This window comes from Rhinolophus sinicus, chromosome 3 (assembly GCF_057876585.1).
Source record: "Rhinolophus sinicus isolate RSI-liver-muscle chromosome 3, RSI-T2T, whole genome shotgun sequence".
Taxonomy (NCBI): Eukaryota; Metazoa; Chordata; class Mammalia; order Chiroptera; family Rhinolophidae; genus Rhinolophus; species Rhinolophus sinicus.
This window is the reverse complement of record NC_142503.1, coordinates 200,273,393-200,294,987: the sequence shown is the minus strand read 5'-3', so window position 1 is coordinate 200,294,987 and position 21,595 is coordinate 200,273,393. Positions and strand designations below refer to the sequence as shown.

The window sequence follows — 21,595 nt, the reverse complement described above, 5'->3', positions numbered from 1 at the left end:
GCCACCTTGGAAGTCCAGCACACTGCGGCCTCCATGCTGGAGAGGCCCACGTAGCGTAGCCACTCTGGCCAGGAGTCCCAGCTGAGCCCAGCCTTCTCACGGTACCTGCCAACCTGCCAGCTACCTGAGTGAAATGTGCATCTTCCAGCCCAGCTGTTCAAACCCCACCCCTAGCCTTTCATGATCCCCCAAAACTGAAGTCCCAGACATAGTGGAACAGAGAGATAAGCCACCACTGACTGAATCTGTGAGCATAATGCTAAGTTGTGGAGTGGTTTCTTCCACAGCAATAAGCAGAACAACTATACAATAAGCAGCAAATAAACGTTAAGAACTTGTACTAATAGAAATGGGGGGGGAAAATCAGAATACATTCCCATGGCATGTGGAAGGTTCTTTATCATTGAATATCTTTACCATCTACATGGCAACCTTCTTTTAAGAGAAGAAACCATAAGCTCCACCAGCCCACTTCACTAGTGAAGCTAATCCATGCCAAAAGCACGCCAAGGCAGGCCTAGGCTAGGCAGGGGCCAGGCAAGGGAAGGAGACGGGAAAGAGGTGGAGACAGTACGTGAACTGGGAGTCGTCAAAACACCTCCAACGCCTCAACAACAGCTGCTTGTCCCAGTTTAAATGATTATTCTGGATAAAGAACAGGAAGTCTAAGGGCAGAAGACTGAGTTAGGAAATGGTTCTAGGTCTACTCCTCTCTAGGATTCTCATTCTAGAACCAGCTATTTAGTCAATGAAATCACAAAGGTCCTGACTGCATAGAGAATGGGGTGATATAAAATTCTGGAATAAAAACCTTTGGGTTCAGTTTATTCAAATTTCATTATTAAATTCTACCAATACAGACTTTCATGTAAAATTGCTATAATACAAACCCCACAATATTTAACCTCCACCCAAAAGCAACTGCCTATTAGCAAGAAATACAAATAGCCCCTTTGTTCAAGATTCCACTATGAGGGGCCGGTCCAGTGGCTCAGGCAGTTGGAGCTCCGTGCTCCTAACTCCAAAGGCTGCCAGTTCGATTCCCACATGGGCCAGTGGGCTCTCAACCGCAAGGTTGTCGGTTCAACTCCTCGAGTCCCGGAAGAGATGGTGGGCTCCGCCCCCTGCAGCTAGGATTGAACACGGCACCTTGAGCTGAGCTGCCACTGAGCTCCCGGATGGCTCAGTTGGTTGGAGCGACGCGTCTTCTCAACCACAAAGTTGCCGGTTCAACTCCTGCAAGGGGTGGTGGGTTGTGCCCCCTGCAACTAACATCGGCAACTGGACCTGGGGCTGAGCTGCGCCCTCCACGGCTAAGACTGAAAGGACAACAACTTGACTTGAAAAAAAGTCCTGGAAGTACACACTGTTCCCCAATAAAGTCCTGTTCCCCTTCCCCAATAAAATCTATAAAAAAAAAAAAAAAAAAGGTTCCACTATGAACGCCAAGATTCACATAACCCACAGAAATAACGACTTACCTAGTCTACATAAGATTATATAAGACTAACCATGGCTGAGCAGCTCAGGTGGCTGGAGAGCAGTGCTGAAGACCTCTAGCTGGAAGAAAAAGTTGGACTCCCTCCCCAAAAGGTCCCTTTCTTCTGGTGCCCTCCCAAGCACTACACAGGCAGGTACATATGGGGCAGCAGAAACCCCTACTTATTGCTTGCTGACCAACTCCAAGCACATTCTTGAAATTTTTGTGTAAGACAACATTAAAGTTGGGATATTCCCAGGAGAGATGTGTTTTCGCCTTCCGGTTTAATTTGAAAGTTTAAAATGGATGTGAGACAAGTGAATTTCTGCTTTAGTCCTCCCAGTTCTTATCAGACGGGGCTGCATTCCCTGACTCTTCCAGCTTAGGAACAAATTCCAGGGATAAAATTTAACTATATCCAGCATCCTCTTTGAAATTAAAGATAACAAGTACTATTAATTTATATTAAGCTTTGTATGTCTCTTGTAAGCAATTGCAATGTAAATAATCATGTGCTACATAATCAAAATGACTAATATTTTACCCATTGCAAATTTCTACCTTCACCTAATTTACATACAGAATAAATTAAAATGACCCTCAACTGAGGTCTACAACATGTTTTCCCGAATACTTTGACCCAATAAAAGAATAGTTCTTCAGAGATCAACTTTTTTTAAGGCCCAAATAACTTGGCTGAATATAATTTTAGCAGATTGAATGAAACCATATTACATATTTTAAATGAAATATTATATAAAGTACTTAGTACTGTTGCCTAACGTATAGTAAGTGATCAATAAAGGGTAACTTTTTCTTCTCCATAATCACATTTTCATTCAAAGAACCAATTTTAAAAACTCGTGGAACTTGAAAATTTTATTGAATCTATTGGAAACCTATCTTTTATAGCCACAATACAATCTAAAGGAATATAATTTAATTGGCAAGTCTTCACTGAATACTAAAGCAGCTTAAAGTGTGGTCCCTGGACTTTTGGGATCTACATCACCTTGAATTTGTTAGAAATGAAAACTCTTTTTTTTCCTTTTAAAATTATTTATTAGCACTTTATATTTATTTTTTTTTAATTTTTTTTTTTTTTTTTAAAGATTTTATTGGGGAAGGAGAACAGGACTTTATTGGGGAACAATGGTCAAATTGTTATCCTTTCAATCTTAGCTGTGGAGGGTTCTGTTCAGCTTCAAGTTGTTGTTCTTTCAGTCTTAGTTGTGGAGGGCGCAGCTCAGCTCCAGGTCCAGTTGCCATTGCTAGTTGCAGGGGGCACAGCCCACCATCCCTGCGGGAGTCGAGGAATTGAACTGGCAACCTTGTGGTTGAGAGCCCGCACTCCAACCAACAACTGAGCCATCCGGGTGGCAGCTCAGCTCAAGGTGCCGTGTTCAATTTTAGTTGCAGGTGCAGAGCCCACCATCCCTTGCGGGACTCGAGGAATTGAACCGGCAACCTTGTGGTTGAGAGCCCACTGGCCCATGTGGGAATCGAACCGGCAGCCTTCGGAGTTAGGAGCATGGAGCTCTAACCGCCTGAGCCACCGGGCCGGCCCCGAGAAATGAAACTCTTAAGACACCAACGGTAGAATCAAGGCCTGGGGGTGGGGTCCAGCACTCAGCACTTGAACAAGCTCTCCAGGTGACTCTGTGTTTGATCCAGTTGGAGAGTTTACAGACTAGTTCCACCAAACTCAGGGTGCAGTGTTCTTCAGGGACTGGAAGTCCTAAAGAGCAAGAGTAATGTGGTTCCTAAGTACATCCTCTATAGCAGTGTCACACACATAGTAGGTACTCATATGTGAACAGGCGATTAATAGTCTCATATACCCAACAGCTGGCTAGACCACACCATCAGTTTCTGTATTTCACAGATAAGAAATTCCGATGACTCTCTGCATTAACTAATAAGTCCATGGTGCACACACAACAGGAGCTGTTAAATAATTGGCAAAGCCTGGGGCCTCCGGTACTTTAGCAAATAACCCAGGCTTACAAAGTGTCTCTCGCTTTGAAACTTAAGTGAAAAATACATTTCTAATTTTACCAGTGTACAAACAGGATTTGTCCATGGCTCTACCCAAGACAACTGTAGAACAAACTAAAATGCAAACTTTTCATCAAACTTTAAAACGCATCTTATTTAACATATTAACCAACTGTAATAAATGGATTCTAATTTGAACAAACTGTTTAAAAAGTTGTCAACTGAGGACATTTGAACAGTGGATAATTGATATTAAGAATGATAAAGGGATTATGATTATCCTTTTTTAAAAAGCTTTACTAAAAGCTTTGGGGATTGAAACGATAAGATGTATTGAATTTGCTTCTTGGGGAAAGAACAAATACAATTAAGCTGGCCATTGAGCTGTTGAGTCCACAGGTGGCTAACTACATACCTGGGTTTCTAAACCCAGACTACTGACATTTTGGTCCAGAGATCTTTGTTGGTTCGAAGGAAGGGGTGCTATCCCGTATATTGTAAAATGTTTAGCAGCATTTCTGGTCAGTAGCAACCCTCTTCAGTTATGGGTATGACAACCAAATACGTCTCCAGACACTGTCAAATGTCCACTGGAGGACAAAATCGTCCCTGGTTGAGAACCACTGACAAATATTAATTCTCTCTACTTATTCGTTTGAAATTTTCCATAACAAAATATTTTTTAAGTCCTATTTAATTATACGCTGTATCAGTACATCTCCCTGCCTGAATCATTAGTACATAAGCTTTTGGGAAACAACCTGATACACAAAACAGTGAAGGAGACTGAGCTGGAGAACTGGGGCCTAGTAGAGGTTCTGCTACTAAATAGTCAGTGGTCACAAGCAGCTCTTGTCACCTGTCTGAGCCCCAGCATCTTCCCTATGTCAGATTGTTTGACAATTCCTTTTGAGTTATAAAATCTTTTATATACCCACCAGCTAAAGGAGTATATTCACATTTGGAAATAAAATAGAGTATACTAAGAAGAAAATATTCTTACAGCAAATTATCTACCTTTTATTATTCTTGATCTATAAGCAACATTCTTATCACAATTATATGTAACTACCTATATTTAAAATTTAAATAATTTTGTGAAACATAGATGGATTTCGGGACAGAGTCCCAGAGAGCAGTTTCCAGGCTCTTGGCCTCACGTGGAAAGGTGCTGACTTGGGTAGTAAATGGCCATCAGCTGTTACTGGTTAGCCATTAGCCACTAATATAACTGCCATGGCTACGCTAGGGGTGGGTTGGTTGGCAGACAAGCGGAGCGCAGATTGCAGTTAGCAAGTTGGGTTGGTTGGCTGAGAAGTGGAGGGAGGATGCGGCTAGCAAGTGCGGTTAGCAAGCAGATTGTGGATTGCGGATCGTGTGGCTCCTGCTTCCTGTGTCTCCAACCCAGCCGCCAGGGAGAATATAGTGGTATGACTCCCCTATCTACGGCTCCGTTGGTGTTCCTTTTTGGCCTCACCATATCCTGCGTTCTTATGCGGGGAGCGGGACCAGAAACCCTGCATGACAATGGATCTTGAGAGTATTATGCTAAGTGAAATAAGTCAGATGGAAAAGGACAAGAACTGTATGATTTCACTCATACGTGGGCTACAAAACAAAAAACAACAAATGAACAAAACAAACTCATAGATACAGACAACAGAATGGTGATTACCAGAGGGAAAGGAGGGCTTGGGGGAAGACTAAGAGCGTAAAAGGGGGTCAAATATACGGTGACAGAAGGAGACTAGACTTCAGGCAGTGAGCACACAATAGGGTATACAGATGTCTTATTATAAAGTTGTACACCTGAAATTCATATAATGTTATTAACCAATGTTACCCCAATATATTTAAAAAATTTAAATAAGATTCGTAGGGTAAGCAAAATGGAAAGTCTTTTTACAAACTAGAAAGACAAGCTGTTCTAATCATAATAGTCAAAATGTCCATCAACTGGTGAATGGATTTTTTAAAACTGTGGTACATGTAAACAACGAACTACGAAGTAATAAAGAGGAATGAACTACTGACACACACACAAACATGAATCAACCTCAAAAGTATTAATGCTAAGTGAAACATGCCAGACACGTGATCATATACTCTTTGCCTCCACTACATAACATTCTAGAAAAGGTAAAACTATAGGGACAGTAACAGATCAATGGTTGCCAGAGGCTGGGGAAAGGGTGCGGGGATTGACTGTGAAGGGCCACAAAGGACCTTTTTGGGCAATGGAAATGTTCTCAATCTTTACTGTGATGGTGGTTACATGACTGTACATTTGTCAAAACTCATCAAGTTGTACACTTAAAAAGAGTGACTGTTCTCTCAATAAACCTGACTTTGACAGAAGAGCTGCTCAACTGAGAGCTCCCACTCATTCTTGTACCCTCACCACTCAATTGTCAGGAAGTCTAATACTTAGCAGCAGTTCAGTAGATAAATAATATGGTATATGCCAGACGTGTAACATTGACACAAGGGCACAGCACTGTAAAAGATATCCAACTACTTCCAGAACATGCCAATACCTGAGTTAAAAATGGAACAGGGCATGATAAATTAATCCATGATGTGTTACCAACCTCTGATTGTAACACTGTCAAAAACTCAATTTTAAGTACATTCTAAGAGAATAAAGACACACTCCATACCCCACATTGTTTTTAAAGAATATAGTACCAAATAGTCACGAGGATGTGGGGTGCAGCATGGGGGATATGATCAGTAATATTGTAATGGTTATGTGTGACGTTCGGTGGGTGCTGGACTTGTCGGGGGAATCCCTCCATAAATGATATGGATGTCTGGCCACTGTATTGTACACCTGAAACTAATATAATACTGAATGTCAGCTGTAAGAAAAAACAAACAAACAAGAATAAAGTTAGTAATTACTAATACACAAAAAGATTGCAACATAATTGAACAAAATCACCAGGAATAAGGTAGAGACCCATTAAGTGTAAACCCTTCGTTATCACAAATCCGCTATGATGGTTTGTGGTTTCAGTTTATTTAGGAAGTATGGAGCTCCTGCTCTGGGTTCAATGCAAGATTTTGCTTCTCTAAGTGAAAGTCAATGATCAAAGCTAATCAACTCACTTTTTTGCTTGCTTCATTCAAGGGCGTCAAAGAACAGGTTGATCAAGTCAGAAATCGGTTCAAAAAGGAAATGAAGTCACTGACACACCTACAATTTTCTATTACACACTCTTGATGTAATTTTCTAATCCATCTCAGGTAAAGGAACATATACCACTGTACTATTTACTTACTAGGCTAAACAGCATTAAATACTATACATTAATATACCACAGGGACGATTCAAACCAAGGTTTACATAAATAGATTAAATCACCTGATAGCTATCCAGCAAACAAATGGCATTTTTAAGATTAAAATTAAGGCATTTGATACCACCAGCTCACAATGTCTCAGGACGTTACTGAAATCATGAAAACAGGCAGAGCAAGGAAGCTTTTCCTAAGAGATGGCATTTTCTTGCCAGGAATTACCTCATCACACAATGAAAAGCTAGTGAAGTTTCTTCACAAGTTATTTTCTAGATATTTTGCAGAAGATAACACAGCTAGACTGGAACAGTTCTGAACCCAGGGCTAGAGAAGAGTTCAGAAAGCATTTGGGCAGAGTCAACATTTTTCCAATGGAATCTCTACTACTGGTTGTCATTCCCTAAAAATGCTGCTTCTGGCTTTTTAAAAAGGTTTACGTGAACAAAACCAAAAGAACCTTTTAGAGCCTCTGAGGACGTGAGTGCTGGAAGGGACCTGAGAGCTCGTCTAAGCTGGCCTCTTTTTAGGAAGGAAGGAAGCTGAGCCCAGACGCGGGTCCCTGGCTGGGCAGTAAGTGGCAGGGCAGCGAGCGTTACTACACACCGTCCTTTCAAAGATGCTTCCCCAACCCCTTCAGAGCAGACGCGTACGGAAACGAAGCTCCTTAATGAAGTCTCCCCTCTCCCAAGAACTCCTCTCCTGCGTAGCTTCGGAGTCCCTTCGAAGGAGGCCCAAAGATTCCTCGGTGGCCATTTAGTTTCAGTGACTGTCACTAAACTCAGTTCCAGACAACTTTATAGAACGAGGCATCCAGGCCAGCCCATGTGACCCAGTCAATTCCTTTTCATCAGCACCACGAACGTGTTTGTATCCGACAGCCTCTCAGGAGCTGCCTGGCCAATGCGAAAGGAGTCTGGTTTAAATGAGCACCAAACACTAACGAGCTCGCACACACACTCGGATAACCCCACTGGGCGCGACCCCAGCCTCTCAAGACACTGGCAGGGAAGGCTGCAATCTACAGGCTCCTTAACAAACACGACTCCGGCGTAATCGCGGATGCACTGCCCGGCCCGCACGCGAGCGGCGGGAGGGCCGCCCGCCCCAGGAAACGGTCCGCCCCGGCCGCCTCCCGGGACCTGTGGCCGGCCCACTGTTTCCAGGGCGCCCCGGGCTGCGGGACCCCGACTGCAAAGGCTGCCGCCGTGCTCCCTGAGGCAGGGGGTGGACCGGCCGGGGAAGGCGACCAGAACGCCCAGGTTACTTACATTCTCGGTGTCTCGTTCATTCACCGTTGGCAATGGGGTCCTCGTGGACATTTTACTTCACTTCACTCTGCACAACGTGAGGGTGAAACAAAACAGCACGGCCCAGGGGCCGGCGACCGCGTCCTCGAGTGGCCGGCGGTTCCGGAGCGGCGCCGCGGGAGGGCGGCTCCCCTCCCCCACGGCCGTCTAGATCCCGGGCCGGGCCCGGGCCGTCCCCCGGCGGGTCCCGGGGCTCATGCTCCCCCGGCCCCGGCGGCCGCGCCGAGGAGTCCCGCGGGCGGCGGTGGCGGGGCCGGGCCGGCGGCAGCGGGCTGAGGGTCGGCCCGCCGGCGTCCCCGCGCCTCACGGCGCCCCGCGGGCCGGGACCCCCTCGTCTTCTCCTCCGCCCCCGCCCGTCGCGCCGCGGATTTCAGCGCCCGGGCCTCCACACAGCGCCGCCGGCGGCCCCTGACGAGAAGGCGGAGGAGGATGTGCAGGAGGTGGAGCGCAAGACAGGCCGCCGCGGCTTGCGGGCGCCGACCATGGAGTGCGCTGCGGAGGCGGCGCCTGCGCCCAACTGCTCTTCTCTCGCTGGCTCGCTTTCCGCCTCAGCCTCCCTGCTGGCCGCCGCCGCCGCTGCTCCCGGCACCTCGGAGCCTCACGGACCCAAGATGGCCGCCTGTCGGCTTCCTCCGCTGCCTCCGGATGCCGGAAGTGACGGCACCGCCGCCTCCCGAAGTTCGGCCAATCAGCGCGGCCAAGGAAGTCGGCCCCGCTGCTGTTGCTAGGGGCGACTTGGTCCCGTCTGAGGCCGAGGGGGCGGTGCCCAAGGCGGCTCCTGGCTGGCGCCCGGGGCGACGGGTTCCCAGCTCCCAGAGCACGCAAGCACCCGCAAAAGATCCGGCAAACTGCCCTGGGCGGCGGCCTGAGCCCCACTGATGCGTTGGCATTTGCAGGGTTGATTGAGCGCCTGCTTTGTGCAAAAGCTGAGGTCACGGCCCCCTGACCGCGCTGCCCCGAATGGAGTCACCGCAGCAATTATAGGGCCAGGGATGAAGGGAGGTGCTGGGCTCCTGCATCATTAACGGTGACCCGGGAGTCGAAGACTCAGTCACCCTTCCTGCTTCCAGCTCTGGGCAGCCGGACTGGGCTCGGCGTCGGGATGGCAGCAGGCGCGTCTACCCTCGAGGTTGCGGTCAGGATGGACTCGGACCTGGACCCAGCTAAAGGCCATTCCGAAGGAAGGGGGTTGGCGAACGAGGGGGTGGGAGCAAAGCAAAACCCTAGAAACCCTAGATGCCCCTAGGGATTTATACTACACAAGCCTGTAGCTCCTGGACGACTGGAAGCCTAGGATAGGGCTTAGCTCAGTGGACGCTTGCAGGCTGTGACATTGGAAATGCTACCTCTCCTGGAAGACTTCCTTGTCCACTCTTCTCTTCATGTGTCCCGTGGTCCTGCCTAGAGTTTGGCCAGCAGTAGACAGAATCCATTGATGCAGGGTTCTGAGGAAGGAGATGGGTATGGGTTGGAGTAACATGAATTGTTAATTGAGAGTCTACCTTGTGGGTCCATTATATTTGTTACCTCATTTAAGCCTCAGGATAATACCTTGCGATCTGAAGTCTAAACAGGTTACAGTGACTTGACCAAAGGACCCAAGTTGGTTAACCACAGAGCTGGGATTTGAACCCATACGCTAAAAGTTCCCTAGCAAATAAGCCTTTGTAGTGGGTATGTCTTGCTTTTCCTTTCTTTCATTTTCTTTTTCTCATTTTTCCCCAGCATGTGAACCATCTTGCTATGTCTAGGCCACTTCCTGCTCTGTGAAACATATATGTCTTTAAACACTAGAATCACCCCCAGAGAGGACATGCTCCCAACACAAAAACATGTGAGGACTAAGATGCAGGTGGGGCTCCCATCTGACCCTCTCTGGCAAGTGTTCACTGGGCCCAGGGCAGCCCTGTTTAAAATGTTAATCCTTTCTTCCTCTTTGGCCAAGCAGAAATGATTGACCCCTCGTTAGTTAAATGTGTGTGTCATACAGTTGAACTGAAATGTGGGTGAGCACAAGATTGTGGGAGCCCCAGCAGGGGCATTCAGCCCAACATGGGTTGGGCCAGGGAAGCTCCCTGAAGAGAGGTGTTTATGCTGAGTTTGAAAGCATGAGCAGGGCTAGCCAGGTAAGGATAGATGGAAAGGTAGGTCAAGCAGGACAATGGCCTGTGCAGGCGCACAGAGATGAGAAATGTAGTGGGTCTGGGTAAACGTCAAGAGAACAAGAGGTGAAAGGAGAGCCTGGAGGGGGAGGCAGGAGCCAGGCCAGGTTTGGACAGCAGGGCCCTTGGTTCTGCCTCCTGATAACAGGAGTGTCAACTAGGTCAGCTGGGAGAACACCCCGGAGGACCCATAAAAGGGTGTTAGCCTTGGGCAGGAGTCCTTGGGAATGAGGTTTCCACCTACATGCTTCCTGGAGCCGCTCATTAAATAATGAGTCAGTGAATGCCAAAAGGTAGGAAATTAAGCTGACACTACTTCACTCAAGATGCTTTTGGTTGTCATAAAGACTAGAATTAAAGAAACACTTCGAACTTTCCATTACACCTATGTCAAATGACATCATGGAACTATAAAGAGCTGACTTGGGAGGCAAGGTGTGCCTGTTACATGCAAAAAAAAAATAAAGAGGAGGAAGAGAAGGAAAGAAAGAAAAGTGCATTCATAACATATACCGTCACGTAGAGTGGTCAGATCTGACCTCCATGCCTGTGCTCTTTGCACCACATCTAGTTTAGACGGGGTGGAACGGCCAGCTTCTGCTTGGTCACCACACCACCACATTCACAAGCACAACTGCCCCACCAGAGCGCACGGTGGGAAGTACTGGGACCCAGGAGCCATTCCTCAGTGTGTGTGTGTGTGTGTTGTTGTTGTTGTTCTGTAATTGATAGGGAACAGAGAGCTGAGCAATGAAAATAAATGAAGCCACAGAAACTAAGGAGTGTGATAATTGTGGGTACCTGAGGTCATCAGGCCTGGAGGCAGGGAAAAAGTTGGGGCTGGGCCAGGTGTGTCCCTACGTAGGCCACAGATGCTTGGAGGCTCTGGGAAATATGAAATCGATTCCAGATCCAGTCCTCCTGAGGCTGTTCCCCAACATGTCGGGTCACAGCAGGCATGCTACTATTCTTTTAGTTCACTACTCTGGTCCCCTCTTCACTCCAGTGAGGCCATTGTAGCCATCTGTGAGGGCCGGCAGGCAGCTTTGAAATTCTCATGTCTAAGACTTTGTTCCCGTCATTCTTGTGCCTGCAACGGCTTCCCAGTCTACCTGAATCCTCTGTATCGTTATACAGCCCTGTCATCTCACTTCTTCATGGATCCTTCCCAGAGTAGCCCCCTGTGAGCTCTCCCCCACTCCCAGCATCCTTGATTTTACTGCCTGAGATCACAGTACATTTATTGAGCTCCAGCTGTGTACCTGGCACTGCAGTAAACACCTGGGATAAGACCACTTAACCTCCAACAGCCCTGTGAGGGAGATGTCCGCAGCATGTTAGAGCAGGAGGCTGAGGCTCAGAGAGCGGCCTGTAATTTGTCCAATGTTGCCACAAGCAAGAGGAGAGCCAGGATCAGACTCCAACGCTGTGCTCTGCCCTCCAAGTGTCTAGTGGTCACTTTCATTCTGGCTAAGCAGAGGGCCTTCCAGCCTCTGGAGCTTCGCTCAGCGAAGGGCCCCATTAGAAACTCAGCATAGATCTGTCAGTGATTTTCCCCTTCTGTTTTCCACAGTATTGCATCCTTTCAGGATAATTGTGAATGGACTGCTTCTGAGATGGATTACATACTTCCCAGCCTTCCTAAACACACTATTCTGAAAAATTCAGCTTTTATCAAGCATTCATAGTTACCCTTTTATCAGTTCCCATGATGCACTACAACCTTAGGATGGCCTTGGGGGATATGGAGATAGAAAGCACCATTTGCCCCTGCACTTAATGGCCCCAGGCTATGAAAATGTTCTATTCTCTGATCTGCTAGAGATTATAGATCCAGATCTAGGTCCATCTGTATACAGACGCAAACAAAAGCCACCTTAGCCTTCAGTGGCAGCTCTCTCTGCTTCCCTCTGTCTTCCTTCCTTCCACAATGTTATTGAGCACCTACTTTGCGAGAAGCAGTGTTTTAAGCCCTGGGAATAGAGCTGTGAACAGAAAGTTCTCACTCAAGTGTTAAAGGACCTACATAAAAGAATTCATGAATAATAAAATTTCAAGATGTGATAATTGTAATAAAAAATCAGGATAGAGGGCTGGCCCGGTGGCTCAGGCGGTTAGAGCTCCATGCTCCTAACTCCGAAGGCTGCCGGTTCGATTCCCACATGGGCCAGTGGGCTCTCAACCACAAGGTTGCCGGTTCAATTCCTCGAGTCCCGCAAGGGATGGTGGGCTCTGCCCCTGCAACTAAAATTGAACACGGCACCTTGAGCTGAGCTGCCACCCGGATGGCTCAGTTGTTGGTTGGAGCGCGGGCTCTCAACCACAAGGTTGCCAGTTCAATTCCTCGACTACCTCAAGGGATGGTGGGCAGCGCCCCCTGCAACTAAAATTGAACACGGCACCTTGAACTGAGCTACCGCTGAGCTCCCGGATGGCTCAGTTGGTTGGAGCGTGTCCTCTGAACCACAAGGTTGCCGGTTCGACTCCCACAAGGGATGGTGGCCTTTCCCCCCTGCAACTAGCAACGGCAGTGGACGTGGAGCTGAGCTGCGCCCTCTACAACTAAGACTGAAAGGACAACAACTTGAAGCTGAACAGCACCCTCCACAACTAAGATTGAAAGGACAACTTGAATTAAAATAAATAAATAAATAATTAATTAATTAAAAAAAAAAACTTAAAAAAAAAATCAGGATAGAGCGATAGAGACTAAGCTCTTTTGTTTTCATTCAAATTTTATTCATTTTTTTTCTTTTGGTAATAGATGCACATGGTGCAAAATTTAAAAGGAGTAAAGAGATACAGTTTTTAAAACGCTCCCTCCAGCCTTTAACAATTTCTGTTTTTCAAAAGCACCACCAAGAGGGTGAAAATACAAACCCTACACTGACAGGAGATGTATCCAATAAAGGATTCATATCCATACTGCGTTAAAGAATGTCTACAATTTAATAAATTAAATGACCTGATAGAACTATGGGCAAGACGTAAGAACAGGGACTTCACAGTGGCTGATCAATTGAACAAATGCTGACACTCTTTGTTAATGCAAATTCAAACCAAGACCGTAGTGAGGTAGCATGTAACTGTCACCAGACTGGGAAAATGAAGAAGTCGGGCACCAGTGAGCATTGCTGAGGATGTGGAGCCAAGGGAACGCTTAGACACCACTGGTGGGCGTGGACATGGAGCATCAAGGCAAGAAAATGATGAAACACAACACAGACACCACACAGAGGACCAACAAAGCCAAAAACTGGTTCTTTGGCAAAAATGAACAGTTGCTATCTCAGGAAGCAACCTGGCATTAGCGAGTACAGTTGGGGTTGTGCATCTCCCACAACCCAGCCATCCCATCGGCGACATTGCCCTGAAGAAGCTTCAGACCATGTGTGCAGGGGACACGCACAGGAAAGCCACTGCATTGCCATTTGTTATAGAAAACCCTGGAAACAACCTCTGCCCCTGAGCTGTATGAGTAAGAATACAGCACATTCACGAAAGAAACAGTATCCGGCAGAGAGAAGAGCTTCGCTGCAGCTACACACCACAACGTGAAGGAACTGCAGGAACGGCATCTTGGGAGAAAAACAGTTCATAAACTAACACATGACTTCATTTACGCAAAGCGCAGAAACGAAAACATGCAAAACCGACAACATGTTTCAGGATGCAAACATATGCAATAAAAAAAATGGAAGAAAACACAATGGGACAATAAACACAGAAAGTAGGGTGGCATTTGTTCAGTGGTTATCTGTGAGAAAAAGAGGAAGGAAACAGGCAGGTCCAGGAGCGGTCTGGGTATCACCATTCCTGATGGACACTTGAGATGTTGTTTTGTATCTACTCAATTTTAAAAAATAATGCATTGAGGTTAAAGTCACATACCATAACATAGAATTGACATTTAAAGTGAACAATTCAGGGACATTTAGTACACTCACAAGGTCGTGTAGACACCTCTTCTACCTAGCTCCAAAACATTCCCCTCGCCCCAAAGGAACCCCTCCCCCGCCAGCCATAAGCAGTGTCTCCCCATTCCCTCCTCCCCCCAGCCCCTGGCAGCCACCACTCTGTGTTCCAGCCATCTTTACCATTCATTCTATTTCATACAAATGGAACCAGACAATATTTGCCCTTGTGTCTTGCCTCTCACTTAGCATTTAGCATGTTTTCAAGGTTCATCACATTGTAGCATGTGTCAACACGTCACTGCTTTTCATGGCTCAATGACAGTCCATCGTATGACTAGACCACGCTGTTTTTCCATCCATCCGCGGACATCTTCGCTGTCTCCACCTTTTGCCTACTGGGAGCAGTGCTGCAGTGGCCCGCGTGTGCATGTGCCGGCCTGTGTGAGTACCTGGTTCCAATTCTTTTAGGTATGTATCTAGGAGGGGCAAAGCAGGTCTCCTCAACTTTTTATTGAAAAGTAAAATAGTAAAAAAACATGGTCAAAAGTAAAATCAAAGGGCCCTCTGGCTAGGTGTGGAGGGGCCGAGAGGGGAGCTTCAAGCCCAGTGAGGAAGCTGTTGTGTCCCCAAGAGAGGAGGAGCCGGAACTGGGGACGCATGCTGGGTCGGACTGGGGAAGGTTGAGTCCATCAGAACGGCAGGACTTGCTGATGGACTGGATTCTTGGGAAGGAGGGGGAAACTAAGGCCAACTCCTAGTACCATTTGCCAAGATGGAAGAGATGGGGCTGGGGGGTGGCAACAGAAATTAAAAATTGGGTTCAGTTTTGGGAATGTTGTATCTGAGACGCCTGTCAGACTCAAATGCCTTACTTGGGACCTACTTTGAGCCATAATTTCCATGTAATGGAAATTGGGTGGGGGAAAGAAAGTAACAGCACTTGTAGTGCTATTATTCTAACTGCGTTGATTGAGGAATATGAACTCAGTAGGAGGTGACTATAAACCTATTTTTCTCGGCTGTTTTCAAGTGTGTTCCTGTCAGTCGATTTCTAACTTTCGGGACATTTACAATTATTGAGAGTCCTGCCCAGTTTAAAGCTGCCAGATCAAGCTTAATGTAAGGATAAGATTCCCCCAACCCTGCCTCTGGTGAGCCCCTGGTGGAGGAAGGGGGTGCCCCCTGGTCTTGGCACATCTCCTCCCTGCTGTGGGCTGGATGTCCTTGGGGAGGTGGGAGAGGGGCACACACTGGGGTGGGCCAAGTAGGCTGCAGAGAACACTGACAGTCAAAGCAACAGCAACAGCCCACTCAGAGCCCACACGGCACACCCGGTCCAGTGCCCCATGCCTGAGAGACCCTGCCTCCCCGAGGTCCCACAAACACCCCGCGCCCAATGGACTTCCCTGCATATCCCAAAGCAAGTGCCCCGGTGCAGAGTCTGGGCCTAAGTCCTTCCCGCCACCTCCCCAAATGGACCCTGGACCCTCTCTGGATCCTTAGCCTCTCCTTAATCGGCACCCTCTCCCTCCTTACAGATGCTTCCATGCAGCCACAAACAGCTGCTTTTCTCATATTCTAAAACAAGGGGACCCTTGTTTGTCCCCCACCCCCATCTTTGGTTCCCTTCTCTTCCATCCTCTGCTGAGGTCAGACTTGTCCGTCCCTGACATCCCCACCTGAGGCCCCAACAGCTCCCAGGTTTTTCCCTCCTGCAGGCATTCCTGGCCCCATCCTCCCTCAACCACTTGTGGTATCTGAGAAGGCCCAATGGCCTGCCTGCTTCCCTCTTATCTTCCTGGCCTCTCTTGAAAGAGTTCCCATTTCACAGATGAGGAAACTGATCATACTAAAGGTTTAGAGGTTTGCTGAGCTCCCCCAGCTGGTCAATGCTTGCACCAGACTTTGGCTGCAGGCCCCCGACTCCATCTTCTGTGCCCTGGAGTATATGTGTGGGGTCTGGAGAGTGTCTGAGCTCACCTGCGAGGTAGATCTCCTGTCCCATGCATGTCACATCCCCAGCACCAGCTGGCCCTGGGCAGCAGCAGGCTTGAACAGATTTAAGAACTGGCACCCTGAATTTGGGCAGTGAGCCGGTGACTGACGAGTGATTGATTTATCCGTCAGAGCTGGAAGGAGCCTCCGAGTTTGTTCATGTGGCTAAGCCCTCAGCTGACCAAGAGGAAGCTGAGGCTGAGGACTTGCCGGGACAGAGGTGTGAAGAGGCACCAGCATCGTTTCCACCTCTGAAGATGCAGGAGCTTGCAGGACCTCCAAGGCCTCCTGGGACTTGCCAGACTGGGCTGCTTCAAGGCTCCTTCTGGTTGAGGCACCAGGGTGTGGACAGAGGAAACCCCAGCAGTCCACATCAACAGAGCAGGGGCTGTGGGTTCCTGTGGGGACCCCGTGTGCAGCATCTCCAGGGTGCCCGTCAGCCTTCTCCCTGGTCTCGGCATAGCAGTTTCCTATGGCCACATGATCAGACTGTGTGGCTTAAAATAACCTAACTCTATGCGCACAGTCTGGAAGCCGGAAGACTGAATTCGAGGTGTCGGCAGGGCCACCCTCCCTCCAGGGCTTCAGGAGAATCTGCTTCTGGCCTCTTGGAGCTCCTGGGGCTGCCCGAGCTCCTTGCTTTGTGGAGGGATCGCTTGGATCTCTAGTCACAGCGCCAGCCCCTCTTCTGTGTCTAATCCCCTCTGCCTTTCCTTTATAAGGACACTTGTGATGGCATTCGTGCCCAGGATAACCCAGGATAACCCCTCTCCCATCTCAAGACCCTTAACGTAATCACATCTGCAAGGTCTTCACTGTGTCAAGTCACTGTCAGTCACAGGGATCGGGACCTGACACCTTAAGGGCCATTATTCAGCCTACTACACTCAGGCTTAGTGGGACTAACTCACTCACCCATGGTCACCAACTTGAAGTGACAAGATGGCCAAAGAAGTGTGGCTAAAATATGCAGGCAATCTATTGGCTATTTGGGGGGTTTTGCAAGAAAGGAGGGTAATTCTTCACTTGCTGGTAATAGAATTAATTTTATCTTGAAGTCAGTGCACTAGGACATAATCATAGCCAACCCACCACCTTTCTGTCCCTCATTATGGATCGCGTGTGGGAACCTGACACGCAGCCCTTGCGCCTGGCTGGCAAGTGGCTTTGCCTAAGACCCTCCCTCCCACCCTGCATTTCTGTTTCCCCATCTGCTGATCACAATGTTTTCGATGGTTCATCATATTCCTCAGCTGGGAAAGTGGTTATCATGACTGCATTTGGAAAATATTTGCTGCCAGCATATTCCAGGTCAAAGACAAGAGCAGAATTGAAAGAGCAAAACCCTTAGAGGTCTAGCCTCTCATCCTGATGAATCCCACCAAGTTGTTAGAGCAGGACTGTTCCGGCAGAGCGACCTCAGACATGAGCTGTCCAGGGCTGGCCTTCTGACTCAGCCCTGAGTCCCACCTACACGCCCTCCCCGTGGGGCTGCTGGGCTCAAAGCGTCCTTTCACAAAGAGTAGCATGGATGACTCGGAGTGTGTAATGTGTCTAAGCCCCAATGAATAATTGATGTGCTTGAATGTTAATAAGCAGAAACTGATTTCTGCAGCCAGCGAAGCCCAAAAGAGACTGGTAAAACAAACTCTCAAATGTAGATCTAAGGCAGGCAAACAAACAGGAACGACAACAACAAAACCCCAAAACTTCCCTAAAAACAGAAGCCTACACACAACTCATATTCACAGAGAATTTATAGGTCAAAGAAATCGAGAAGAAAAACATAGACTTGAATGATAATGAAAACTTCACACATCAAAATTTGTGGGATACAATGAAAGTGCTATTTAGAGACAAAATTATAATCTTGTATGTTTACGGAAAAAAAGGTCTAAAAATTAATGAGCTATGTATTAATATTATGTAGTTAAAAAAAGAATATAGCATACCCAAAGACAGTAAAAAGGACAAAATGAAAGCAGAAATTAAATGAAATAGAGAACAAAGATAAAATGAGATCAACAAAGCCAAGAAACAGTTATGTGGAAAAACTAGTTAAAAAGGTAACACTCTAGTCTGACTAAGAATAAAGGAGAGAACGCAGGAGTAAAGCACTAGAAAATATAAAGGAAGATACGGTTACAGTTGCAGAGATGTAAAAGATAAGGGAACACTATCAACAAATTTGTGTCAATAATTTTGAAAGCTTGATCAAAACCAATTAATTCCTAGAAAACTGTAACATCATAACTACCCAAGAAGAAATAGAAAATTAATAGCTCCATAACTATTAAAGAAGTTGAAACAGTTTTAGAAGTGCGTTCTACCAAATTGTCAATGAACACATTTCAATTTTATAGAAATTCTTGCAGACAAGAAGGCAGGCTGAAAATCCATGACCTAAGCAAGCACTTCAAAAAGCTTGAAAAGGAGCAGAGAAAGAAAGCAGACGAAAGGAAACAACAAAGAGGAGAAAGTAATGAAACAAAGAGAGTCAACAAAGCTACAAGTCTCAGCTCTGGTGAGATTGATCCAGGTGAGAGTCACACAGATAACAATGTCAAGAGTAAACAAAGACATTACTTGAGATCTTTTAGAAATAAATACGGCAGTAAGAGGTTACTATGAACAACTTTATAACAATACATCTAAAAATTCAGATGATATGGACAAATTTCCAGGAAAACACACCTTACCAAATTGGCATGAGAATAAATAGACACTCTTAATATTCCCATAACCAACAAAGAAATTGAACCTGCAATTCAAAACTTTCCCACAAAGAAAACTCTAGGCTCAATGACTTCACCAGCTGTTCTACCAAACATCTGAAAAGAAAGAACACTAATCTCACACAAACTCTTCTGGAGAAAAGAAAAGGGGGAGACACTCACAAGTCTATTTTAGCTAGACACTGTGGCCTTTTTCCTAAATCTGATGAGGACATTACATGGCAAAGAAAATTACATGGCAATATTATTGTTCAGGAACACAGATAAACATAATTCTAAATAAAACATTAGTAACTGAATTCAGTGATTACTGAAAAGATAATACATTACAACCAAATTGGGTTTATTCTAGGAATGCAAGTTTGGTTTAACATTCAAAAATTAATCAATGTAATTCACCAAAATAGCAGAATAAAGGAGAAAAAAATCATATAAACACAATACATGCAGAAAAACAACTGATTACATATTTCTAGCAAAGCAGGAATAGACTGGAACTTCCTTGATCTAAGACCACCTACAAAATCCTGCAGCAAATATCATCATCCCTAATGTATTAAAAGAACTTCCAGCTTTCCCTCTGCCATCAGGAAAACACAAGGGAGCCCACTTTTGCTGCTTTCACTCAAGATTGTACTGGAGCTCCTAGTCAGTGCAGATAGAAAAGAGAAATAAGAGATAAAGGGATTGGAAATAAAACTGCCATTATTTGCACATTACAAAGTGTGTACATTGAAAATCCAAAATAACATATGGATAAATTATCAGAATTAATGACTTTAGTAAGGCTGCTGGATATAAGAAATTGTAATTTCTATAAAGTAGACACAAAGAGCTAGAGAATGAATTTTTGTAAAAGAGACTATTTATATAAAAGATATTCACGGTATCTGCATAGACAACCAATGAGAATTAAGAGAAATTAGAGAATATCTAAGTAAAAGGTAGAATAATGCTATGTTTATATATCAGAAGTCATTATTACAAATATATTGATTCTAGAAAATTGATCTCTACAGTCAATAGTCTCAGAAAACATGCCAGAAGGGGTGTGTGTGTGTGTGTGTGTGTGTACCCGTGTGTGCTCCTTACTAGCTGATTCTAAATTTATATAGAAATGCAAAGGACCAAGAAAATCCAAAAGCTTTTTAAAGCAGAGTAATGGGGTAGGAGAATGGCCTCACTGAATATCAAGGCCTATTACAAAGTCTAGTAATTAAGGCAGTGTGGCATTAGTGTATAAATACAAAACTAGCTCAGTGGAATAGCAAAGAAAACTCAGAAGCAAACCAACACGTAAGTACCTGATTTACAACCAAGGGAGCACTGCACAGCAGTGGGGAAAGAAGCTTTTAAATAGATAGTTCTGATGGGATATTCCCATAGGAAAAAAAAAAGAAACTTGATCCATACTTCATACCATACACAAAACTTATAGTAGATCTGACTATGAAAGACAAAATATAAAATATAAGAAAAATATTTAGGGTAAGGGAAATTTACTAAATTGGCATAAAAACCCTAAAGACTGGCAAAGTTGATTACAGTAAAATTAAGAACTTCTAATAAAAGTTAAAAAAAAAAAAGGGGACATGGTCGGTTCGCTCAGTTGGTTAGAGCACGATGCTCATAACACCAGGGTTGCCAGTTCAACCCCCACATGGGCCAGTGAGCTGCGCCCTCCACTACTAGATTGAAACAACTACTTGAGTTGGAGCTGATGGGTCCTGGAAAAACATACCTAAAAATAAATAAAAGTTTAAAAAAAAATAAACTTTTCACCCAAAGATATCAAAGAGGAAACAGACAGAAACCAACAAAGAGCACGGAGATGGTATTTGTAACACATGTAACTGACAAAGGCTCATGTATACCCTATAGATAGAATGTCTATAAATCTCTAAGAAAAAGCCAAATCGCCCAGTAGAAAAATAGGCAAGAGACTTGAAAAGGTACTTCGCAAGCAGGCTGGCAACTGGCCAGTAACATATGTAAAGATGCAGGATTTTGTCAGACACCAGGAAAAATTAGACCCACTTCAACTACATTAAAGATACAAACATAGGGAAAAGACATGTTACAAACTTAGAGAAGGTATTTTCATGCACATAACTGACAAAAGATTAGTATCTTGAATATATAAGGAATTCCTGTAAGTCACTAAGAAATAGCAAACACCACAATGCAAAATGATAATCCGTTCTATGCACCACATTTTACTGATCCGTTCGACAGTTGATGGACGTTTAGGTTGCTTCCACTTTTTGACTATTATGAATAACACTGCTGCAGCATTATGGACGCCTGTCTTCATTTCTCTCGAGTATATTCCTAGGGAGTGGAATCGCTTGATCTTATAGTAACTCTACACTGTATTTCATCTTTTGAGGAACTGCGAGTTGAGACTTCTCCCAAGTTGCTACACCATTTACATTCCCACCAGCAGTGTATGTGCATGAGGGTTACAATATCACCACATCCTCACCAATATTTGTTACGTTTTTTTACAGCCATCCATATTAGTATCCTAAGGCTGCCAAAACACATCACCATACATTTGGTGGCTTAAGGCAACAGAAATTAAAGACCGGAAGTCTGAAATCAAGGTGCCAGCCGGCTGTGCTTCGTCAGAAGGTTCTAGTGGTGAGTCTGTTCCTAGTCTCTTCTGGCTTCTGGTGGCTGCCGGCATTCTTAGGCTT

General features: G+C 45.6%; 1 protein-coding gene across 13 annotated transcripts in view; it reads right to left on the bottom strand.

The window, feature by feature from the left end:
* The window catches only part of MARK3 (microtubule affinity regulating kinase 3), a 79,903-nt gene extending 71,174 nt beyond the window's left edge, over window positions 1-8,729 (bottom strand). For 5 of the 13 annotated variants that reach the window (XM_019747197.3, XM_019747199.3, XM_019747198.3 and 2 more), the window contains exon 1: window positions 8,049-8,728. In XM_019747197.3, coding sequence (XP_019602756.1) covers window positions 8,049-8,099 — 51 coding nt within the window. In that variant the 5' untranslated portion in view covers window positions 8,100-8,728. Of the gene's footprint in view, window positions 1-8,048 lie in introns of all 13 variants that reach the window. The other 8 variants (XM_019747202.3, XM_019747204.3, XM_019747203.3 and 5 more) reach the window with 3 other exon arrangements.
* Window positions 8,730-21,595: the final 12,866 nt, after the last annotated feature.